This window comes from Neodiprion lecontei, chromosome 1, assembly GCF_021901455.1.
Source record: "Neodiprion lecontei isolate iyNeoLeco1 chromosome 1, iyNeoLeco1.1, whole genome shotgun sequence".
NCBI lineage: Eukaryota > Metazoa > Arthropoda > Insecta > Hymenoptera > Diprionidae > Neodiprion > Neodiprion lecontei.
In genome coordinates this window covers 13,044,481-13,058,367 of record NC_060260.1, presented here as the reverse complement: position 1 = coordinate 13,058,367, position 13,887 = coordinate 13,044,481, and the positions used below count along the sequence as shown (strand labels likewise).

General features: G+C 37.3%; 1 protein-coding gene across 5 annotated transcripts in view; it reads right to left on the bottom strand.

Annotated features, from left to right (window-relative positions):
* The window catches only part of LOC107228000 (glutathione S-transferase 1), a 148,519-nt gene that overhangs the window by 8,940 nt on the left and 125,692 nt on the right, over positions 1-13,887 (bottom strand). For all 5 annotated transcript variants that reach the window (XM_046731077.1, XM_046731081.1, XM_046731084.1 and 2 more), the window contains 3 exons: positions 12,320-12,485; positions 12,180-12,238; positions 9,846-9,987 (listed from right to left, as the gene is read on the bottom strand). In XM_046731077.1, the coding sequence (XP_046587033.1) occupies positions 9,846-9,987; positions 12,180-12,238; positions 12,320-12,463 (345 nt within the window). In that variant the 5' untranslated portion in view covers positions 12,464-12,485. The remainder of the gene's footprint in view (positions 1-9,845; positions 9,988-12,179; positions 12,239-12,319; positions 12,486-13,887) is intronic.

The window sequence follows — 13,887 nt, the reverse complement described above, 5'->3', positions numbered from 1 at the left end:
AAAGGGTTCTACGCTACCTAAAGGGGACAAGAGACAGAAAATTGACACTAGGAGACAAGAATGGAAAAAACGAATTAATCGGATATGCCGACGCAGATTGGGCAGAGAATAGGTTTGACAGAAAATCTAATAGTGGATATTTATTCAAACTATTCAGTGCAACAGTTAGTTGGGGATGTCGAAAGCAAAGTTGCGTTTCGTTATCATCTACAGAGGCTGAATACATAGCCCTCGCAGAAGCCTGTCAAGAAGCTATCTGGATTCGAAAGTTGCTGACAGATCTGCAGGAGGAACCACACGGAAAAATCATCATAAATGAAGACAATCAGAGTTGCCTAAAGCTGACACAAAATCAAGGCTTTAGTCACCGGACAAAACACGTAGACACTAAATACCATTACGTAAGGGACTTAAAAGAGAAGGGAATGATGGACTACATTTATTGCCCGACAGAACACATGTTGGCAGATATGTTGACAAAGCCGCTGCAAGCTGTAAAATTAAAAAATATATCTGAAAAATGCGGGTTATCGGATTAGCCAAGACTACATGAAGTATTCGTTGAGGGAGGGTGTTAGATACAACGACTAACAACGACTGTCTTTGTTCGGGAACCCTGGTGGCAGATAGCGAAACTACCTTAGTGTAATTCTGTTACGAGTCTAGTTTCTCAGATGTTAAATTTCTTAACTCTATGGTACTCACTAAGAAAGAAACAAGAAGCCAGAGATTCTCGTTCTCTTCGCCAATTTGTTATTAAGTATTTTGTGTGAAAGACCAAAGATTATAAATAAAGGATTGTTCTGATAAATATATAGAGACCATCATAACCATTACCAATAACAAAACGTTGATCCTGACTTTTTAAAAATGGCAAAACGAAGTAATTGCAGTATTATCGGACATTGAACCGGATGACGATGAAGGCGAAGCCGATTTGATCGAGTGTCGTCAGATCAACGAGGAGTAAGAAACAAACCGAACCGTACACATCTAATGTTACCCACACAATCGAAGACACGCGCGCACACACACACACACACACACACACACACACTCACACACACACACACCAACATTCGACGAGTCCAAACGAGGTTCGGACAGCGTTTCGTCACAGACCTGAACACCGAATTCAGCGTGTTCTTACCGGCACGGATTGTGTGACTGCTGAACGAGGACGGGACCCAATATCAGAAATTGATGCTGACGATGGAGGAGGAGCGGTTGTTCTTGCAGTATATGGACGGTCAGTACGGTCAAATTGAATTCAAAGATGCGTCGACTCTCGCTTAATTTGTACACACCGTACCTGGACAACGTGTGCAGCGTCTCCAATTATTCTGCGTTGCATAACCTTTATGAAAATTGTATACATTGTTTGACGAAGCTTCTTTATTTTATACCATTTAATGGTACGACGTTCTGTATTGAATAAAAAAAATATATGTATTTATCACTCAACGCAAAACCATCCTGTCCACCTTAAACTCGACAAATTGTTGGTAACAGCAATTCGACTTTTACAATCTGAGAAAGTGTCAGTTTGAACACCGATGAGCAAAGACGAAGGTTTTCTAAGCTACGTTTTGAACCTCGTAACTGTAACGTGAACAGTACGATGAGATTTCAGCGGACTCAGTCAAGGACAGAGTGCAAGGTCGACCAACATCTGAGTTAGCGTACGTTCAAAGCCGCAGGTCCTACGAAGTTGGGTTACTATCGCTCTTGGAATGCAAAACATGACGACGTTGGTGTACAGATTAGTCGAGAATGAGATGCAAGGTTGAGGTGCAGTTTAGATTTCGTTTGACAAGTTTTTATTAATTTTATAAAAAAGTATTAAATATAATATATATACATTCGGTTTCTCAACAAAAATTTTGCGAAAGGCTTCAACGATTGGAGAAAAGATGAGAATTATCACAACGATCGGACTCTTGAAAGCGCTCGCGGAAAAATTCAAACGTCTTCAGAAAACGGATGGAGGTACGCGGTCGACGAAAATAATACTTGGAATCTGTTCTATGCGACGTTGAATTCTGGAAGTTTCTGAAATAAACTCTTAACTAACAGGATAGAGGTTCTGAATTAAAAACGGATCGTGAAACAATGACTATAAGATCTGGTATTTGTTTATTTAACGAAATTAAAAATCTGTTTAGTAACTTAAATGTATTAAAATATTGTCGAAGACAAAAAAGGTTTGTACATTGTGTGACTATAATGATCTGGTACTTATCTAAAGAAATTAAAAATCTGTTTCGTAACTTAAATGTATTAAAATATTGTCGAAGACAAAAAAGGTTTGTACATTGTGTGACTATAATGATCTGGTACTTATCTAAAGAAATTAAAAATCTGTTTCGTAACTTAAATGTATTAAAATATTATCGAAGACAAAAAAGGTCTATACATTGCGAACTACAGCATCAAGTCGTGAAACAAAGACTATATGATCTGGTACTCATTTATTTAACGAAATTAAAAAATCTGTCTCGTGGAGCCATACTCGTATATCCCCTGATTCGTCGTAACTTAAATGTGTTAAAATAATAATAACTAACACAAAAAAGGTCTGCACACCGTGAACTACAGCATCAAGTCGTGAAACTATGACTAGATGCGGACAGTTTGAATTAGTATCTGACATTTTGTTCAATTTCTACCACGATGGTGAACCGAAATCCATCAAATCAATGACTTCAACTTTTTTCACTCAGAATTTTCCAAACTTTTTACGTCAACTGTTGAAGCTGCAGCGACACGCGTTCCGTTGTGAAATTTTTTTTTTTCAAAAAAACCCTGTTTATCCCACTACTGTGACATTATTCGTATATTACTGTATGATACACTACTACTATTAAACTGTCTGTCGTTGGTTGATCATTAAAAGAGATTTGAAACAAAGAAAAGACATATTTAATGTACTTTCTAAAAAAATTTAAGAAACCTAGAATCGTGAAAATTTGCAAATTGTATATTTACATGCTCTCATGGACGCGAGTTACGTAAGACATCGTCTGGGTAATGGACCACCACAGTCCGCCGTTGGGTTCATCTTCAGACTTGCTCTTTATCGGTATAACCCACGCATACTTTGAAAAGATATCAATGACTGTGATCATGTACTTGTAGCCTTTGTTTTGTCCAGCGTATGACGTCATATCAACAAGATCCGCCCGCCAGCTCTCGTCGATGCCGCGCACGTCGACGCGGGTAGTTCCGGCGTGCAGACCTTTTTTGTCTTCGTTCTTCCATTAAAAATCTGTCTCGTGGAGCCATATATCTCCAGATTCGTCGTAAGTCAAGTGTATTAAAATATAATCAAAGACGAAAAAGGTCTGCACGCCGTGAACTGCAGCATCCAGTCGTGAAACTATGACTATGAGATCGTCCAGTTGTTCCTCCTGGAGTCGTGTCTCGATCTGACGGTGTATATATATGCGACGTATGTTCGGTAGATCCGGTTCCGGAAACATCACATCCTGTGGTGCCGGCTCCGGACTTGGTGGCAAGTTGAATACATTGGGAACCATGATCTGAGGAAGAAAAAAAGGGTATATACAGAAAATTTGAAGATGTTTCTGTAGTCAAAAAATGTTAAGCTGAGAAACAAATTCGAAAGCTATTAAGCTGAGTTTGGAGATTTATGAGTAGTTGAATATGTTTTTAAAATCACTTGAAGTTTCCTCAATACTTTGAAATATATAGCTAATTTTTTTCGAACAAAAGAAGTGAATGAGTGTAATAAATTGAAAAAATTTACGTTAGGTAGCAATTTGTATAAGGACTTACCGTTTCTTTTCTGACAAAGTATATAGTCGAAGACGCAAGACACTTTACACCACTTGAGTTTGACTGCCAATGAGCTGGTCCAGGTCTTGCAGTCTTATATAACGAACCCTTGTGTTTATGTTTTGCAAACGTAAAAAATGTGATATCGTAGGGTGGTCCCATGTTCACCGAATGTCGTTATCTCGATTCATGTAATTGTTCTGATGCGTACCGCTCCACGCATCCGAACAGTCTCGCTCGTTGGACAAATCATCGTTATTAACAGTAGAAATTCAAAAATGGATAAAAGTCTGAAGTCAAAATATACGGCTTCTTAACAGAATTTTCCGTAACGGTCGTACTTGGTTATATGATAGATGTTTGACTCACTTTCAGATCAGAACTCACATACTTTTCCGATACTGCATAATCTGTCAGGTTACGATTCGCATTTTCTGACTAAAGCATTGGAACCTAAATTGACAGTCAAATTACTTACCAAGCAAAACTATGTTGTTCACTACCGCGTTTTGAAACAATGCTTACAATTAGGCTTAAAATTACTCAAAATACACAGAGTTCTTAAATTCAGACAAACCGCGTGGCTCAAAAAATACATAGATTTGAATACCGATTTGCCAAAAACTGCGCTGTTCATCAGTTTGTAAAAATTTTTCTCGCATTCGTTCTGAGATTTTTTGCGCAAATCGATATTCAAATCTATGTATTTTTTGAGCCACGGGGTTTGTCTGAATTTGAGAACTCTGTGTATTTTGAGTAATTTTAAGCCTAATTGTAAGCATTGTTTCAAAACGCGGTAGTGAACAACATAGTTTTGCTTGGTAAGTAATTTGACTGTCAATTTAGGTTCCAATGCTTTAGTCAGAAAATGCGAATCGTAACCTGACAGATTATGCAGTATCGGAAAAGTATGTGAGTTCTGATCTGAAAGTGAGTCAAACATCTATCATATAACCAAGTACGACCGTTACGGAAAATTCTGTTAAGAAGCCGTATATTTTGACTTCAGACTTTTATCCATTTTTGAATTTCTACTGTTAATAACGATGATTTGTCCAACGAGCGAGACTGTTCGGATGCGTGGAGCGGTACGCATCAGAACAATTACATGAATCGAGATAACGACATTCGGTGAACATGGGACCACCCTACGATATCACATTTTTTACGTTTGCAAAACATAAACACAAGGGTTCGTTATATAAGACTGCAAGACCTGGACCAGCTCATTGGCAGTCAAACTCAAGTGGTGTAAAGTGTCTTGCGTCTTCGACTATATACTTTGTCAGAAAAGAAACGGTAAGTCCTTATACAAATTGCTACCTAACGTAAATTTTTTCAATTTATTACACTCATTCACTTCTTTTGTTCGAAAAAAATTAGCTATATATTTCAAAGTATTGAGGAAACTTCAAGTGATTTTAAAAACATATTCAACTACTCATAAATCTCCAAACTCAGCTTAATAGCTTTCGAATTTGTTTCTCAGCTTAACATTTTTTGACTACAGAAACATCTTCAAATTTTCTGTATATACCCTTTTTTTCTTCCTCAGATCATGGTTCCCAATGTATTCAACTTGCCACCAAGTCCGGAGCCGGCACCACAGGATGTGATGTTTCCGGAACCGGATCTACCGAACATACGTCGCATATATATACACCGTCAGATCGAGACACGACTCCAGGAGGAACAACTGGACGATCTCATAGTCATAGTTTCACGACTGGATGCTGCAGTTCACGGCGTGCAGACCTTTTTCGTCTTTGATTATATTTTAATACACTTGACTTACGACGAATCTGGAGATATATGGCTCCACGAGACAGATTTTTAATGGAAGAACGAAGACAAAAAAGGTCTGCACGCCGGAACTACCCGCGTCGACGTGCGCGGCATCGACGAGAGCTGGCGGGCGGATCTTGTTGATATGACGTCATACGCTGGACAAAACAAAGGCTACAAGTACATGATCACAGTCATTGATATCTTTTCAAAGTATGCGTGGGTTATACCGATAAAGAGCAAGTCTGAAGATGAACCCAACGGCGGACTGTGGTGGTCCATTACCCAGACGATGTCTTACGTAACTCGCGTCCATGAGAGCATGTAAATATACAATTTGCAAATTTTCACGATTCTAGGTTTCTTAAATTTTTTTAGAAAGTACATTAAATATGTCTTTTCTTTGTTTCAAATCTCTTTTAATGATCAACCAACGACAGACAGTTTAATAGTAGTAGTGTATCATACAGTAATATACGAATAATGTCACAGTAGTGGGATAAACAGGGTTTTTTTGAAAAAAAAAAATTTCACAACGGAACGCGTGTCGCTGCAGCTTCAACAGTTGACGTAAAAAGTTTGGAAAATTCTGAGTGAAAAAAGTTGAAGTCATTGATTTGATGGATTTCGGTTCACCATCGTGGTAGAAATTGAACAAAATGTCAGATACTAATTCAAACTGTCCGCATCTAGTCATAGTTTCACGACTTGATGCTGTAGTTCACGGTGTGCAGACCTTTTTTGTGTTAGTTATTATTATTTTAACACATTTAAGTTACGACGAATCAGGGGATATACGAGTATGGCTCCACGAGACAGATTTTTTAATTTCGTTAAATAAATGAGTACCAGATCATATAGTCTTTGTTTCACGACTTGATGCTGTAGTTCGCAATGTATAGACCTTTTTTGTCTTCGATAATATTTTAATACATTTAAGTTACGAAACAGATTTTTAATTTCTTTAGATAAGTACCAGATCATTATAGTCACACAATGTACAAACCTTTTTTGTCTTCGACAATATTTTAATACATTTAAGTTACGAAACAGATTTTTAATTTCTTTAGATAAGTACCAGATCATTATAGTCACACAATGTACAAACCTTTTTTGTCTTCGACAATATTTTAATACATTTAAGTTACTAAACAGATTTTTAATTTCGTTAAATAAACAAATACCAGATCTTATAGTCATTGTTTCACGATCCGTTTTTAATTCAGAACCTCTATCCTGTTAGTTAAGAGTTTATTTCAGAAACTTCCAGAATTCAACGTCGCATAGAACAGATTCCAAGTATTATTTTCGTCGACCGCGTACCTCCATCCGTTTTCTGAAGACGTTTGAATTTTTCCGCGAGCGCTTTCAAGAGTCCGATCGTTGTGATAATTCTCATCTTTTCTCCAATCGTTGAAGCCTTTCGCAAAATTTTTGTTGAGAAACCGAATGTATATATATTATATTTAATACTTTTTTATAAAATTAATAAAAACTTGTCAAACGAAATCTAAACTGCACCTCAACCTTGCATCTCATTCTCGACTAATCTGTACACCAACGTCGTCATGTTTTGCATTCCAAGAGCGATAGTAACCCAACTTCGTAGGACCTGCGGCTTTGAACGTACGCTAACTCAGATGTTGGTCGACCTTGCACTCTGTCCTTGACTGAGTCCGCTGAAATCTCATCGGAACTATTAATTTTGGAATTTCACGTGGTTGATAACGTGGGAAGAAATGTGAGGTGGTTGACGTTACACATCAGCAGTCCTACCCCGGGAAAGGAATTCGGAGTGGTTCATGTTACACATCAGCAGTCCTATCGTGGGAGAAGAATGCGGAACGGTAAAAAAGTTCTCGCCCCCCCCGCTGCACCCTCTACCGTCGGCAGGCGAGCACTACAGACTTTGACCTTCGGTACGGCAGACTGTGACGTCATCGCGGAAAAGGGTTCGCGTCTGGGGTGCGCGGAGCGCAAAAGGGTTTGAGTCTGAGCTGCGCGGAGCGGCTTGGTGGGCTGCGGGAAGCGGCTCGGTCGGTAAGTGTCGGTAACCGGAATCTGCGTGCAGAACTCTCATAGCCATACTACTAATTCAGTTATACGACTGCAATATCAATTTAGTTATACGACTGTTGAAATATTGGATTTTTCTAGAGTACTAGGCGAGTTTCGGATGCGTCGCGATTAGTCGCCTCAAGTTAATGTTATTAAATTGACAATTATTTTTGATTTCTAATATTAAGTAGTTTGCGATTAGCGGCTTTGTTCAGTAAAGGATGATCGCGACTAGCGCGTTCGATAATCTCTTGTTTTTGGGTTTTGGCTATTTTCTTTATTACTGAGGGTGGGATTACTGCAAGTAGGTTTAAGATTTCGTTGATATTTGGTTATTCTTTATTGTGTTTATTTTTATTTCTTTTATTTTCGATATCGCGAAGAGCAAATTGAGTATTTTTTTTTCTTTGGCATCGCTTCAATTGCATAACATATTGTTTTATTTTCTTTTTGTTGAATTGCGTAGCGTATCGAGCGTCCGTTCTTTCTCTGCACTAATTGTAAATTACCCCTCCCCTGTCCGTGAAACTGAGCTATCTGCTGCCGAAAGATGCGTCCGAGGATTGTCGCTGCGGATGATTGAGCAGCGTGTTGACCACGCCAGACACCCAATAAAATTCGCGATATCTTTTATAACAACAATTTTTCCACCTTTGATCGCGGGTCGACAAATTATTGTGCACATGGTTAGTTTTCGGTCATTTCTCCGGATGGCCGAGTCACAGCGAAAATCCGCGTTACAGTACTCAAGAGTGTTTTTTTTTTGTACTCCGCGATAACCGAAAATGTGTAAACCACACGTTTTTAACATAAAGTAACGTGTGTACCATGGGGACAAAGTCTTTTTCGCTTTGCGTATATCTATGCAATATTCGTCTTCGGCTCCTGCACGCGCTCGCCTACGCAATATTGCAAACTTACGCTCGGCGTAAAAAGACTTACTTTGTCTCCTCGGTGCACAATCTACTATTACGCAACTTCCTGAATATGTTCTCTGTAGGTTCAATACTTTTTCTTTACAACTAACTAGTTTCAATCAAAATCGCAATATTCAATTACGTTTTTCATAAATAAAGAATAAAAATATAACCAGTAATAGGCCCATAATGACTTTGGCTTCACATTCATAAAAATATAATACTTCGGTGCATGTAACGGGACTCAAGGGGTGTTTCGTGAAAGCGATTGAAGTCTCAGTACATTCAAAATCATTTTGTGATCTCCGAAATTAATTAGTAATTTCGGAAAGTACACTGAAATCAGTCCTACAAAAACGAAATTCTGCATTAGTAATCATCTAAGTAATCATCGATAGTCATGTCAGTTCTTGACGCCGGATAGACTTATATTTTTGTTTTATATTTTCGCCAATAACTGGCTCGCTCAAATATTTATGCATAAATAGATCAGTGACAGTTTCTCTTTTGATTATATAGAAGTCCTATAAACAAAAAGTTAAGAATACTTGTGATTCGTTACATAATTTATGGTCTTCAGAGGGGACTCCGGTGAAATTTTTATAATATCGAATTTTTCGTTTTTGAACTGACTAAAAAAATGTTATCAAACATTCCTTCCTAAAATTGAGATTATGGTAGTATGCGTCCTGAACAAAAATATCAATCTTCTGTGATGAAAGTGTATGCGCAAGGAAGTTTTGGCAGCAGTGCGCTGGAAATTTTGATACCATAACGTTATTCACATATGTAGTTATAATGGCGCGAATATGTCTAGTTCTCATTAGAAAATCGTGTTATTTTAGGAATAAACCTTTTTGTAGTAACGTGTCACACGTATTTATTGGAATGGGTATTTATGGGTGGTCAGCCAATTCTCCTAATAGAGTGTTTCTCCAGAACTTCCTATTGCATTAAATCGGTAGGTAATCATTTGAATAGCTTTTAATTTTTATTTATGGTTTTAAGACTTTCTTTTACTTTGAATTTGATTCCGAACCAGAGTAACTCTCTTGTGACCCTCAGATTCTTTAGATTTTTGTTTTTCTCGTTAGGTAAAATTTTTCTCAGAAAAAATATTGATCATGATTTACCTTAGATATCAAGGTCAATGTCAGTTTTGTACGGCTATGTATGGAAGTTATCTTTATCAAACTCGAACTCAAAATTGATAATTATTCGGCAAAGTAGCGACATATTTTTTTCATTCATTCTGTACTTTAAACGAATATTTGTTCTAATACGTACAGCAATTTCCCTTATAGCAGGAAAGAGAATTGAATTGTCGAAATGAAGGCGTTGATTGATCACTGCACGCTTCTGGAGATCCTTCGGATACATTGAATCGTCCTTTGCATATTTATCGACCAGATACGTGACGATTGCGTGGCTGTCAACATCAAAATCATAGTTAAAACAAATGTAACATAAATTTTTCTAAATCATAGTGACTAAAAATAATATAATCCATTTATTCTCAGGGGTCAAATCAAGAGATGGGGGTGGCTGTCTTACCCGTGCGGAATGACCTCCAATGCCAATAGTCATATTGAAATTTCAAGAATTGACATTATCTGGCAATTTATGTATTGATGTGGGCCAGTTGAACGTTATAAGCACTTATGCAACGCACATATTTTTATTGTGTGTCTGCTTTATTATATAGGTTTTATTCCAAAAGACGGAATCCCTAGATATCTCGAATTGGAAAGATTTCACAAAATATTGCTGGGGACAAAATATTTAGGACTTTAGACGAGGAATGAGATGCATCCGATATTGGATTTGGAATTGTTTACTGACGCAATAAAACGAGAATTAATGTTTTTCAAATGAAATTCGCTTTCTCATAGCAGATTTAGATTCAGAATTTTTCACTTTCGGATGTACGTCTTCCATTCGGATTCAGGCTCCCTCGGGGCTCAGTAAGGTAACAGTCGATCTTTCAATCTGTCAGCTTTCTTTTTTTGGATAAAAAATCATGAACATCTGGATGTGCCTTTACATTATTATTAATCAAGAGACATAAGATATGCGGCCTATTAATATAAAACGGGTAGTTTTTGTTAGAAGAAATGACTTGGGATTCGTAGACCCAAATCGAATCCTGAGCCCAAAATGAAAAACAGATGTTCAAATACAAAAAATTATTTCCAATTTGATGTTATTGTAGGTGTGTGTGGGGCGAGGGAGTAACATTCAGAAAACATCAATTTGGGCCTGACAAGGCCGGCAAGTGAGGTCGCATCCAATATCCTCCATTTTGATTTCTTATCCAAAATCCAAATCGTTTAGTCTTCAGTAATTTATCGTGAAACGTTTCCCATTCGAGATATTTTAGATTCCAGTCCTTCCTCGTGCACTGTTTACATAGATGTATCTATGCAGTTATTAGTAAGTGATTAAAAATAGTGATGACTAATTAACCATGAGTGGGCTTATAGATTGCCTATAAAAATCGTCTACTTTTCAATTGCCCTTTCTAAATGAGCTTTCTGGCCCTGCCCCTGTTTATTTTAACATGGCAATTCCACCAGTTTGCAGGTAAACTTGTGAGCAGAGGAGAACAGGACTAAATGGACCCTTGTCTTGAAATTGAAATAAGGAGCGAATGGACACTTTCAGAGTGATGAGTAATTCATTGTTAATTCAGTGTATGGAAAAAATTATTTAACTTATAAGCAATTTGAGCTGATATCAGCAGTTTTTACACTCAACACACTGATAATTAATTACTTGATTATTTGTACCCGCACAGCGAATCAAAGATTCAGTTAGTTTGATTATTAATATTATTTTTTTTTTTGTATATGTAGAATAAAATGCTAAAGTAATTTAGAAACTTTACAAGGATGGTATCACAGGTTAATCTCTTCAACTTGATTTCGTTTGTAATAAGGGGGTGAAAATGACCCCAAAAGATGGGCACCCAATGGGGTGATTTCATGATACCCTTGATAGATTTGAATGAAACCAACGCTGAAATGTTTATATTCATTAGTAAAACATTTCAGCGTTACTCTGTTTCAAATACATCAAACGCACCAAGAAATCACCCCGTTGGATAATCATCTTTGGGGGTCATGTTCACCCCTTTAATATGTTTAATGGTAGTCAAAAAAAAAAAATACGTGTTGCTTAATATTTAGTCTACTACAAAATATAACAAAAAAAAAAAAATTAATCGGAGAGATCGACCTGGGATATGTTTCTTGCTAGTGTAATATGTAATATTTAATCGATGCTGATAGATTTTTTTTCGGGGCACATTTTGAAGTTTGTTTTTTTTTTTTTTTGCTGAATTTCTCCCAAATGAAAGTTATAGAGTGTGTTTTTGAAAGATTAGCAAACAGAAAATTACCTCTTAACTGTACTTTTTCCCGATTTTTCTTATGGTTAGAGTGGTCATTTAGCTTCATTCTTTTCTAGACAGTTAAGCAAATCTCTGAAGCTTACGAGCAAAAGTACAATTCACTGATCACACTAGTGTGTGACAAATGCGAATAAATATTGTTCGCGAGGATATTGCAGTACACATGAAAGTACTGTGAAAAGACGAAAGTATCATGAAAGTTCATTCACCTGTCCCAAATGTGAAAACCGTCATCGTCCAAAGTTGGCAGGGTATGCTGTGGATTCATCTGATCAAACAAATGTTGACAATGATAAATAATAACATCTGTCAAACCTTGGGAATTATATTCTCACCACAGTTACATTACCTTGAGAAACTCTTCCTTGCGATGCTCACCATCCATAAGATGTATTTCTTGAACATTGAGTTTGATCCCTGCAGCTGCTACTGCTAACAAAACTCCACGGCACGGTGGACTGGCATCAGTGGAGTACAAAATTGGAGGTGTCATCTTTGTCTCCTGGATCGTAAGGCTTGCGGAAAAAAGGGAAATTTAACCATGATTATCATTATTATTATTGTTGGGTTTATTATTACTATATTATTTTGGTTATTATTATTAATTTTTATCGCTTGGTGGTTGCGATAGTCCTTGCAATAAGCACTGGTAAGGCAAGCTCCAGCCACTGGATGGCCAATTCAGCTGAATTTGAGATTGGTAAACGTAGATTGCGTTTATGTGCCTCATGAAATTCACAACGCGACAAATACTTTGTCTTTACATTACATGGTCAAAAGTTTTTGAGAAACCTCAAAATGCAATTTCATTTCATCAGGCTCGCGTCAATTAGCAAGGGAGATCGAAGCTATGTTATATAAGTATTCGATTTCCAATTCTAACGTTATTCAATTGTTGATACATGGATTAAAAGAAAATGGATTACGTATTTTAATTTTTCCTCTTTTAATGAAACCTAAGGCAAATTTTATTATTAGCATCATAAGTCTGTAAGACGTGTTGGGTAGTCACAGGCGAAGCGTATATTGACTTGCTCCTGAGCAAGGTTGATGCATTATGCTCCTGGTATAGATGGATATTCCAGTAATCGGAAATTCGTAAGCTGTGCCTTGTTGCTCTGTGGAATAGCTGTGAAACATTAGTTGGGTGAGCTTGGTTGCCATTATATAATTAGGCGTTTTACCCGTGACTTTCGATACCTTTCACCGCCTCAACATCTCCGTAAAGCTGCTCCGACCCCCCCCCCCCCCACTTTCTCAAAAAAATTTGAAAAAATCATAGATTTGTTACGTCCCAGCCGATAATTATGGCTGTACTCGCTCGGTATCGTAACCTATCGACGTGCAATTGCAATTGTAATTACCATAAGAAAGCACACATGCTCACACCATAGCCTTTAAGTTAAGATTTAGTCACCATCTTGGTGTGCAATGGTCTCGCACCGACAATCGTTCATTTATCATTTTCATTTCTTTATTTTATATCTTCAATTTCAACTCAGGCTCACGATCTCTCACTGACCAAATTTAAGGAACGTGAGAAAAGACAAGACGAGCAGTTCACAAAGTATCATTCTTAGAATTCAAATATGCATTCTTGCAGCTAATTATCTTGTCAGTATTGCATCGATTGGCCTCTTCAAGACCAATCGTCTTACACTGACGTAGCCAAAAACCAATCAGGAGTCTCTTCCAGTTCTCCCACTATTCAAGATCCTTTCCGAACTAGACAGTGGCAAATTAGAATCACTTCAGACATTAAAAGAAACAGAACTGATTCAGACTTCGAAACCATTGCACACCTCGAAACCAAAAAACGTCATAGATCAGTCTGCTATAGAATACTTGTATTCAGAAGCTCCGAACTTTAGTGCACTAACCGAGTAAATAACAATAAAAAAAACCCATATCTCGGAA